Source organism: Vidua chalybeata, chromosome 18 (assembly GCF_026979565.1).
Source record: "Vidua chalybeata isolate OUT-0048 chromosome 18, bVidCha1 merged haplotype, whole genome shotgun sequence".
NCBI lineage: Eukaryota > Metazoa > Chordata > Aves > Passeriformes > Viduidae > Vidua > Vidua chalybeata.
Window position 1 is genome coordinate 503799 of NC_071547.1, and position 10632 is coordinate 514430.

Consider the following 10632-nt stretch of genomic DNA (forward strand, 5'->3'; position numbering starts at 1 on the left):
GTAAAAATCAAGGCAGCGATGTAAAAATCAAGGTGGAAATGTAAAAATCAAGGCAGCGATGTAAAAATCAAGGTGGAAATGTAAAAATCAAGGCAGCGATGTAAAAATCAAGGTGGAAATGTAAAAATCAAGGCAGCGATGTAAAAATCAAGGTGGAAATGTAAAAATCAAGGCAGCGATGTAAAAATCAAGGTGGAAATGTAAAAATCAAGGTGGAAATGTAAAAATCAAGGTGGAAATGTAAAAATCAAGGTGGAAATGTAAAAATCAAGGCAGCGATGTAAAAATCAAGGTGGAAATGTAAAAATCAAGGTGGAAATGTAAAAATCAAGGCAGCGATGTAAAAATCAAGGTGGAAATGTAAAAATCAAGGTGGAAATGTAAAAATCAAGGCAGCGATCAATTTCCAAAGGGACCGAGACCCGCGGAGCGGGCGGCTGCCGCCACCGCGTGGCCGAAATAGGAACTGCAGAGGGGTCCGGGGCAGCGGCTGGGAACGACCCGAAATGGCCCGGAACGACCCGGAACGACCCGGAACCGGCCCGGAACCGGCCCAGAACGACCCGGAACCGGCCCAGAACGGCTCGGAACCGGCCTAGAACGGGCTCGGAACCGGCCCAAAACGGCTCGGAACGGCCCAAAACGGCTCGGAACCGGCCCAAAATGAGCTCGGAACCGGCCCAGAACCGGCCCAAAATCTTGGCAAGAGCGGCCCGTCCGCTCGGATCAGCCCGTCTGCTGCAGCGGGAGCTCGTTCCGGCCCGGAACGGCCCCGTCTGCTCCGAGGATCGCTCCTGCTGCCCCAGGAAAAGGGAATCCTGCAGTGCCGCCCCATCTCCTCGCCAAGGTAGTTCTAAAGCTCCACCGGAGCTCAGTGAGCTGGGAACTGCTCGCAGCTGGTTTGAGCCCGGCAGAACCCGCAGGTGACCTGTCCCGGACAGATCCTCCACACATAAACTTGGCAGAATTCTCATTTGCTGTAGTCTGAAATAAGTTTTATACCTAGACCACAACTTAGGTGTTCAAATAAAACAAGACATCCAGAACAAATAATAAAAATACCAGATCCAGAATCAAAAGACAGTGAACAATGCCAAAATGTGCAGATTCCTTGGTAATTATGACCAACCTTTTAATTTATAAATGCAACAAAACTCTCTGGGCTTGAGCTCTTTCCCTAAAACCTGCCCAGAGAATCCACTCCTAGACCCAGAAATTTTTTTTTTTTTTTTTTTTTTTTTTTTATGTTGTAATCCATTGAAAGTCTGACTGGAAAACTAACCTTTGTATTCTCAGTCTAAACAAAACACACAGTGCTCCCCCTCTGGTACTATTTTTGAAAGCCACAAAGATGGAAAAAAGCCATCAGCAAGTTACCTTTGGCTTTGTGCAGTGGCAAGTTTATAGAGCAGGAGCAGCAGGAATTATTGTCACTGCTGAATTCAGACTGGAACAGACTCTCCACTGGAAAGTCTTCACTTGACTGAGTAGGGTAAGTTTTTGTTTTCTCTAAACCCAGCTAGTGAAAACTTCCTTAGCATGGTTGTAGATAAGGAGCTTGAACTGAGCACTCTGCACGGGCATTTGAAGCCACCCACATCATTTAAAATCAAGTTTTAACAAGGACTAAAGGTAACAAATGCTGCAAGGGGGCTTCACTCCACTCCCAAAACTTGGCAAATGAAGACACTGCTTGACAGCAGGATGAGCATTCCTGTCTCTCTGAGCCTGGGAGATGCACTGAAGGTTAGGGCAGAGCTCCCAGGGTGGAGCAGTGTTCCAGCAGCTTTTCCCTGAGCTCTGCAGGAGCACACCAAGGACAGGCACTGCCAGGCAGGTGAGCTGTGACAGGACACCCCTGACAGCTGGGAGCCCACACAAACCCCCTCCAGTGCTGCTGCCTGCTCTTCTCCAGGTGAGAAGTGCTCCACGCTGGCTCTGGGCAGCTGTTTCAGCAGGAGAGCTTGAAGGCACAAAAGCCACCATCCCACACCTAGCACAGCAGCAGCCAAGCCAGCAGGATTAGCCACGACCTGCACGGGGGTTAGCAACACTACAGACAACACAAGTTAGTGCAGGATTATGCAGCAAGAAGAGTCAATGAAACATTAAGTTTGTCCCTCTTACAAACACCAAGTGTACATCCCTCATTTTCATCCAGGAGCTTCTGAGTAGCCAGAAACCCCAACCCCCAAGAATTTCCAAACTGAACTAAAAAATTATTCCTTTACAGCAATGTTGCACAATAATCATAATCCAATTTTTGCTACCAGGCAGCAGAAGTTGAATATTGAAGTAATTCATGTACACAAACATGCAAGTTAAAAGGAATAAATGAAATGCTCCACTTTATTAAGAAACCAAAAATACAAAACTGAAGAGTTCGAGACTTCATGTACTCAAACACTACTGAAAAAAAAAACCTCCTAAACTTAAGTTTTGCTTACTAGCAGTACTAATATTGACCAAGATTCATCTCTACAAGGTAGTGTTAAAAGTTGACATTTTCCACCATTTGTGCTGTAATAAGCCAGTTTCAAATTAAGAACTTGGTGCAGTTACAGTAAAGTCTAGATGTTTCAATCACTGTGGCTCCAGCTAACATAGCAGTGGGAAGGCAAGAGCATTTTAGCTCAAACCACGGTTGTTTTCTGGTCAGTGAATTTGAAGATGCTTAGAATTGGTTTAACCAGCTATAGCTCTACTGCTGTTCCATGCAAAGACACAGCTGAAGTCAGCTCACAGGCCTGGATGCCGTTTGCTTCTGGCTGCTAAAAACACAGAGCTGAGGGTACCTGTGGTACCAGCGAGGAGCTGGGACTGCACAGAACTGCAGGACATGCAGGCAGAACTGCAGGGAGCACAGGCAGAACTGCAGGCAGAACTGCAGGACGTGCCGGCAGAACTGCAGGACATGCAGGCAGAACTGCAGGACATGCAGGCAGAACTGCGGGGCGCGCGGGCAGAACTGCGGCCTGTGCAGGCAGAACTGCAGGACGCGCAGGCAGAACTGCAGGACGCGCAGGCAGAACTGCGGCACGCGCAGGCAGAACTGCAGGACGTGCCGGCAGAACTGCAGGACACGCAGGCAGAACTGCGGCACGCGCAGGCAGAACTGCAGGACGTGCAGGCAGAACTGCAGGACGTGCAGGCAGAACTGCAGGACACGCAGGCAGAACTGCGGCACGCGCAGGCAGAACTGCAGGACGTGCAGGCAGAACTGCAGGACGTGCAGGCAGAACTGCAGGACGCGCAGGCAGAACTGCGGCACGCGCAGGCAGAACTGCAGGACGTGCCGGCAGAACTGCAGGCTGCACCCTGCAGCACCAGCACTGCACTCGGCTGGGAAGGCTCCTCCAGCCACAGCCGTGCTCAGTGCTGCAGCTCTGCCTGGCACTTCAGCTGGCCTCAGCTCTGCCAGCCAGCAAGCACAGACAGGGAACTGTTAGCTCTGAATTAGCAAGAGGAGCTTAGTATGAGAAGCAGGAAGGAAAACAGAACGAGAAATGCAGTAGTAGACAATCAAGTATTACCCTCAAATTAAGAACAGAAGACACTTTGAACAGTTTTCCTAACAATGCATGAAAGTTCACTTGCTTGGAGATACTTGAAATACAACTTTATTACCTAAACAAAAGAATGGGAATGACAGAAACAAGATTTTCCACTTAACACTCTGATGTGACTGCAGCAGTCTTATATTTGAAACTCAAAAGGGGAAGTAATTGCAGTCCAAAAAACAGCTAAATATGCAGGTCCAAAATATGAAGGTTTTTTTGTTTTGTTTTTTTTTTTCATTTTGTTTTGTTTGTTTTTTTTAAACTGCCACATTCACTCTCCGAAGCCCATTCATCTCTTTCAGCATCCCAAAGATTAAGCACATGTTCTGTTCAGCTAGATAATAAAGTGGCAAACACGCTGCATCACCGACATCACAGGACAGTTGCCTATAAAACTAGACTTCTGACGCTGGGCTCCAGCTTCATCCCTCACAGGTCATCATCTTCATCTGGCAGTGCAGTGGTCTGAGCAATCTGCAACACAGGAAGTCACGCTTCAGAACTGTTCTTGAGCAGTTTGTGCCCTGTGTGTGACACCAGGCAGCTGTTTGCCCCTGTGCCCCTGCCACTGACCTGTAAGTCTTGCTCGTACTGTGCTGCCAGTGCTGGGTCCATAACAACTTCAGGAGGTGCAAGCGCAGGCATGGCAACAAACTCCAGGTTGGGATCTCCAATTAGCTTCCTAGCAAGCCACAGGAAAGGCTTCTCAAAGTTGTAGTTACTCTTAGCTGAAATGTCATAATACTGAAAAAAGCAAATATTAGACATTACTTTTAAAATCATCTAATATTTAGAGCATATAAAGATGAACACAATCAACTCTTTTACCTTCTTTTTTGACTGCATGGCTTTTGTTTCCATATTCATAAGCAGTTATGATTTAAGTGTCTAGAAACAAACAGTTTCAGGCAGAAACTATTGACTGAAAGATTATCAAATCTCATCAAGGACAAAGCTTTCAGGAGGCAATAGCACATGGATCTTTCTCCTGTGACGTGATGTACTCTAGTCCCAGTCCTGTCACAGGATGAGATTCTGAGCAGTCACAGCCAAATGCACTCCAGTTCTTAAAGAATTTGGCACAGCTTCTGCTCCAGGCCAGTGATGATCATCCTTAACATCACCACCTCCCCCTCCCCTGAACTCTGGTTTGAAGGGCCAACAGACGTGAGGCTGCCTATCGTGACAGAGGCTGAGCACCCAGTTCAGCATCCAAAGCCCAGCTGCACTCAGGAGACAAAACCAGCTGGATTCCTCCTGACTTACCTGGAGATTCTTCTTCCTATGGAACACAATGGATTTTGCCTTGACTTTTCTGTCCTTAATATCCACTTTGTTGCCACACAACACTATGGGGATATTTTCACATACTCGTACCAGATCTCTATGCCAATTAGGTACATTCTTGTAAGTAACTCTTGATGTTACATCAAACATGATGATGGCACACTGAGCTGCAAGAGAAGGAAAGGCAAGTTACACCAGGTGTAACCACTTGCTTACAACACAGGATGGAGAAGAGGAACAGAGATATCCCAAGTTAGGGTTAAGTATCTGCATTAACTCTTCCCTCTCAGCATCACAGGTGTGACAGCTGCTGTTCTGTTAACAAGGCCAGTGCAGGATCAGTGCACCTGGCCCACGGCTGTGTCACCTCACGCCTGTGCTGCCCATATCACAACAGCTGCTTTTGCTAGTTCAGCTCTATCACTGAGGAACATGCCATACAAGACTATGGAAGCCAGCCTGGATTTACCCAAGTGCCTGGCAGAACCAGTTAACACCTATTTAACTCATCTCAGACATGCTAATAAGGCGTAAAGGTAGGCTGAGAGCCTGTGGTCCACATCTCAGGACGCCCTTGTCCAGAGGGGTTTCTCAGGGAACTCAAGAATACTTGACCAAAGTAAGATCCACTAAAGATATGCAGGTGAGTGAAGTAGCATGGGACAGATGTTTGCCAAGCAGAAAGAACACTGCATGTTTTCAGAAAGACAAACAGACTCTGGCACGAAGGGCTCCAAGTTCCTCATGGCATTGAAAATGTTGAGTTTCTGTGTTCCAAGGCCTTGCCTGAGCACAGCAATACAGACAGAAATCTGCACTTGGTGAAGCACAGGTTTTCACCCCTTACCCACCAAGTGCTGCCAGTGGTATCTGCTCATTCCATTAATACCAAAGGCCACAGGAACACCCTGAAACACAACCTCACCACGTTCCCACGTTGTCTGGCAAAGGACATTATCCTCTCTACGTAAGAGTTTGAAGAGTTCTACGCCAGCTCATCACTGCAGCCACACTGACAGCTTCCAGCGTGGCCAGCATGAGCAGAATGAAGGACTGAGCTCCAAGAGGTACAGAGCTGTCCCCCCCAGAGATCTTACCTTGGATATAGTAGCCATCACGCAGGCCACCAAACTTCTCCTGGCCAGCTGTGTCCCATACATTAAACTTGATAGGGCCTCTGTTAGTATGGAACACCAGAGGATGAACTTCAACACCCAGTGTTGCTAGGGAAATAAAAAGCAGTGCATTTAGCAATTCACAGACTGTACTTCAATTTGTAAGATACTGGAGCTCAAATGTTTCTTCAGACATACCTACATACTTCTTTTCAAATTCACCAGTCAAGTGACGCTTTACAAATGTTGTTTTACCAGTGCCACCATCACCAACCAGAACAAGCTGAGGACAGAAAAAGGAAAATAGTCAGAGCAATGCATTTTGAGACATTGATCAGTCATTCCAGCACAGATACTATTCATTACTACAAAGAGCTTAGTGCTGTAAACAAAAGACAGAACTCCCCATGAATCAGCTCCCTGTGCTGGGAACCCATCATGCTGTAATTCTGGTCAGTCTTACCCAGTCCTTGTAGGTAAGAACCCTGTGAATATGGTTCTATTAAGCTACTACAAGAGACTGAATGAAGAATGTTTAGGGCTTTCAAGAGGAAATTATGAAAACATCCTCTGGAGAAATCCATTGTTACCTTACAATTTAAAAACCCACCAACATTTGCAGCATGAGCTGGAATACACTAGCTAAGAATTGAAAGAAACACAAGAAACAACCTTCAAGAAAGAGTCTTCAGAACTTCTGGCTTTTAAGATAACAAACAACACCACCAACCCACCAACCACTCAAAACACCAGAAAATTCCCTTCTGAAACACTTGAACAATTAGCACATAAGAGAAAGCAGGCTACTCTAATTCACTCTGAGCACCTTCAGATCTTAAATTTAAAAATCATTCTGTAGGCACAAATTCATTAAAATCTATCAGACTAAACTGCAGATAAAATAACGACACAGTTAAATAGACTCTTTTTGTGTAAATTGTATTCAACGCTTCAATAAATCGCCCCATTAAGGTAACACCAGCACTTCGAAACCAAACCCACCAACCACGTAGGCACTCGAGAGTCGCTGGTGCTGCTTTTCTGGTGAAGAATGGGGACAAAAAGCCCCAAGCCAAGCTGCGAAGCACGGCCTTACCTTAAACTGCACTTGGGGCTCTCCTTGGGCGGCCATGCTGTGTCTGCGGGGGAAATGGCAGCGTGAGAGCGCGCCGAGCGCGGGGAGCGGCCCGCCGGAAGGGGCCGCTTCCAGCTCCGGGCGCGCTCCGGCCCGGCCGGGGCAGGCGGCGCCTCCCGCCCGCGTGTGGCGGCTCCGCGCGCGGCAATGGCGGCGGCGCCTCCGCCCGCCCCGGGCCCCGCGCCCGGCGGGCCCCGCCGCGCCGAGGCCGAGCCGCGGCCTCCGAAGGGCGGCCGACCCCGGCTCCGCTCCCGATCCGCGGAGAGGCCCCCCGGCCCGCCCAGAACCGGCATCCCGCAGCTCAACGGGAGCTGCTGCCCGAGCGGGAGAGGCCGCGGCGAGCCCTGCGGAGCCCCCCGAGCCGGGTCCGCCCCGGCCGGGCCTCCCCGCGCCCCGGGCCGGGCGCGCTGCCCGCCATGAGCCACCATGACTGAGCAGCGCCGCCTCCCCCCGGCCCGGGCCGCGGGAGCCCCGCTCGCTGCCCCTCACACCGCGCCCGCCCTTTCGCCGCGGACGGAGCCGCGCACGGCCCCGGCCCTTCCACCGCCCCGCTCGCGGGGGCGAAAAGCCGCCACGCGCCCGGGCTCCCGCAGCCGCAACGCTCCCTCAGGCGCAGCCTCCCGCCACCCAGCCCAGCCCAGCCGAGCCGCGAGCTAACGGCGACCGCCGCCCCCGCCGGTGCCGCTTTCCAGAGCGGCCTCGCGTGCCCCGATGGCGGCGGGGCGCGGGGAGCCGAGCCCGGGCCGGGGCGGGCCCGTACCTCTGCCGAGGCTCTCCCGCTCCTCGCTCCGTGCCGGGCGCAGGGAAAATGGCGGAAGCGCCGTTCAAATACCCGGACGGCGACGCCGCGCGGCCGCGGGCGGGGGCGGGGCCGCGCGTCACGTGGTGCGCGGCGCGCGGGAGGCGGCGGGAGGCGGGGCAGGGCCGCGGCCATGAGGGAGGGCACGGCACCGGGCACCGGGCACGGCACCGGGCACAGCGGGCACCGGGCACAGCGGGAACCGGGCACGGCACCGGGCACAGTGGGTATGGCACCGGGCATCGGCCGCAGCGGGCACGGCCCCGGCACCGGGCACGACACCATGCACAGCGGGCACCGGCCACAGCCCCGGGCACAGCGGGCAGCGGGCCTGTCACCGGCCCCACATGGCACCGGGGGCAGTGGGCATGGCCCCAGGTATGGCACCGGGCCTGGCACTAGGCACAGCGGGCACCGGGCACGGCCCTGGGCCTGACACCGGGCACAGCAGACACCGGGCTTGGCACCGGGCAGAGCGGGCACCAGGCACGGCCCCGGGCCCTGGGCACAGTGGGCAGCGGGCACAGCCCCGGGCACGGCCCCGTGAGGCCAGCCGGCCAGAACGTGTGCCCAGCACGGCCTCCCGAACCGCGTGGCAGCGCCGCATCCTCGTCAGCACCTCCGGGCTGGTGGCTGCGTCGCCCCGCTGGCCATCCTCTCCCGGTGCCCGAGCAGCGGGGCAGCCTTCCCGAGCGCCTAACCTGAGTGCGGCCTGAGGCCTTTCCTGCGGGGCCTCGCTGCGGGCGCGGCAGGACGCGCGGCAGGAAGCACGGCCCGCAGCTCCCGGTGCGCTGCTGCCAGGGGGCTGAGGGGAGCAGGAGGCGCCCCCTGAGCCCCCTCAGCTCCCTCCCAGGACGGCTTCCCGTCCTCCAAGGGCCGCTCCTCCCGGGACGCGCTTCCCACTCCTCTGGTGGCCTCGCTGGGCACGTCCAGCAGCCCGCCGGTGGCCCCGGTGCCGCGAGGGGCCAGCACCGAGCGCAGCGCTCCGGACAGGCCGCGCAGCCCGGCCCGGGGCAGCCCTGGTGGCAGGAGCAGCGCTCGGCCGTGCGGGCACTCCCGAGCTGTCCGGCTGTGGGTGACACAGCCGCTGTGCCCGCCGTGCCTCCCTGCTGCAGCCATAAAATCCCCTAAGACGCTGTCAGCTGCTGATGCTCTCTCTGCAAAGTGGAAAAAAGGCACGTAGTTGGTTAGAAAAGCTGTTCGACTGCCTCCAGTGTGGTTCAATAAAGAGGCGTTTACCGCAGGAGGGTTTAACTGAACAGCTCTCGGGTACGATGGGCTTTCCTTCAATGTGCCTCACGGCCGTGATTTCCCATTCTTCATACAAACCGACCTGCATTCCCTAGAGTGCAGTCATGAAAGCAAAACTTATTTAGAATAGTTCTCCAAGATCTCAAAACTCTGTCCAAACATCAGTGGGAAAAGGTTGTTTGAAAGCTAACTTTTGAAGAACGTAAAAGTTTTGCATGTATCTATAAATACCAAGTTCATGGGTTTGCTCTGATTTTGAAGGCCTCTGGTATTTTGTTTTTAATCCAGCATACTTAAATTACTTTTTTTATCTTTGTTGCTGTCCTCATATTCTAGAATAAATAAATGTTTTTACATATATCTGAATGAATGGAATTGACAAGGAAAGTATTTCATGGCAGCTGACATACACAAATGTAGTTTATTTCTTGTTAATTTCCTCTGACATAGAAAAAATACACAAAGCTTTACAAGAGTAGCTGGTGTGTGCTGTAATTTTTGCTTATTTGATAGTGTAATGCCCATCCAAATCTTGCGTGAGATTTCCTTGGGAAAATCACTGGCACGTTGAATTTGCCTTCCCTTTTTGAGATGAGTTGGGTTTGTGTGGTTTTTGCATTTTTGCTGAGCGCCTCTAGGTGTCAGGATTATTTGTTCAGAATATGCAACTCATCTTTTATTTTTCTCAGCACAATGCTATCCTCGTAAAACCCTTGTGAATTCCACCTCTCCTTCTGACAAACAGGAATGCGTTTATAAACAGGAGGCCATAAAGCCACATCAGTGGAGTTTGGCAGTTTTAACAAATATAAACACGGGGGGGAAAAGCAATCTGTGTATATAACACTCACTGTGCTTTAGTTATTTCTTAATATTGTAACAAATTTATTAGTGAACTACATTGTCCCTGCAAGCTATCTAGCACTTTAATTTGGAATAATTAAAAATTCAATTATAATAGCATTTGAGCTCCTGGCAAACACTTGTTTCATTGTTAAAAAGAGAAATTACCATGTGGAATCTAGTTTTTAGCATCTGTTTTATCAGGATGTATAATTAAGCGTTCAGTTCAGAGGATGCACAAAACATCTGCTCCAGATAACCCCATTCAGCACAGGCAGCAAAACACTTCAGCAGTTTTAGATCACTGCCTAAAAGATTAGAGTCCATGAGATCTGTAGGTAATCAGCAGAATAATTACTTTCAAAGGCCCTTACATTTCCTGTATCTTGTGAACAAACTTAGCAAGTCTGACACAGGTAAACGTACAAAACAAAGGCAGCAGGTACAAAGCGTTTGGAGATGCATAGGAAGAGCGGTATAAAGGGCACTGCCTTCCACAGTCCGTGCATGCTCTGCCCTACGAGCTCTCAGGCCTTTCACACACGCCTGTACCACTAAAAAATAACCAGACCACACCTTTTTACAACTCCTCTCACGCAATCTCCCACAATCGAGTTATGACTCCTCGTGGGGATCCCTCGC

The 10632-nt window shown here is 51.4% G+C and overlaps 1 protein-coding gene across 1 annotated transcript; it reads right to left on the reverse strand.

Annotated features, from left to right (window-relative positions):
* Positions 1-2321: 2321 nt before the first annotated feature.
* On the reverse strand, positions 2322-7938 carry RAN (RAN, member RAS oncogene family). Its single transcript, XM_053959674.1, has 7 exons — positions 7858-7938; positions 7059-7101; positions 6161-6245; positions 5945-6070; positions 4827-5014; positions 4134-4304; positions 2322-4034 (listed from the first exon to the last, which is right to left on the reverse strand). The coding sequence occupies exons 2-7, from the start codon at positions 7092-7094 to the stop codon at positions 3990-3992; spliced, it is 651 nt and encodes a 216-aa protein (XP_053815649.1). The 5' UTR covers positions 7095-7101; positions 7858-7938; the 3' UTR covers positions 2322-3989.
* Positions 7939-10632: the final 2694 nt, after the last annotated feature.

Excerpts from the sequence above, each read along its gene's own strand:
- RAN (XM_053959674.1), bottom strand. The coding sequence starts at position 7,094 with ATGGCCGCCCAAGGAGAGCCCCAAGTGCAGTTTAAG. Across the intron at positions 4,305-4,826 it reads ATAGGAAGAAGAATCTCCAG|TATTATGACATTTCAGCTAA; the intron begins GTAAGTCAGGAG and ends TGCTTTTTTCAG. Across the intron at positions 4,035-4,133 it reads AGTACGAGCAAGACTTACAG|ATTGCTCAGACCACTGCACT; the intron begins GTCAGTGGCAGG and ends CCTGTGTTGCAG.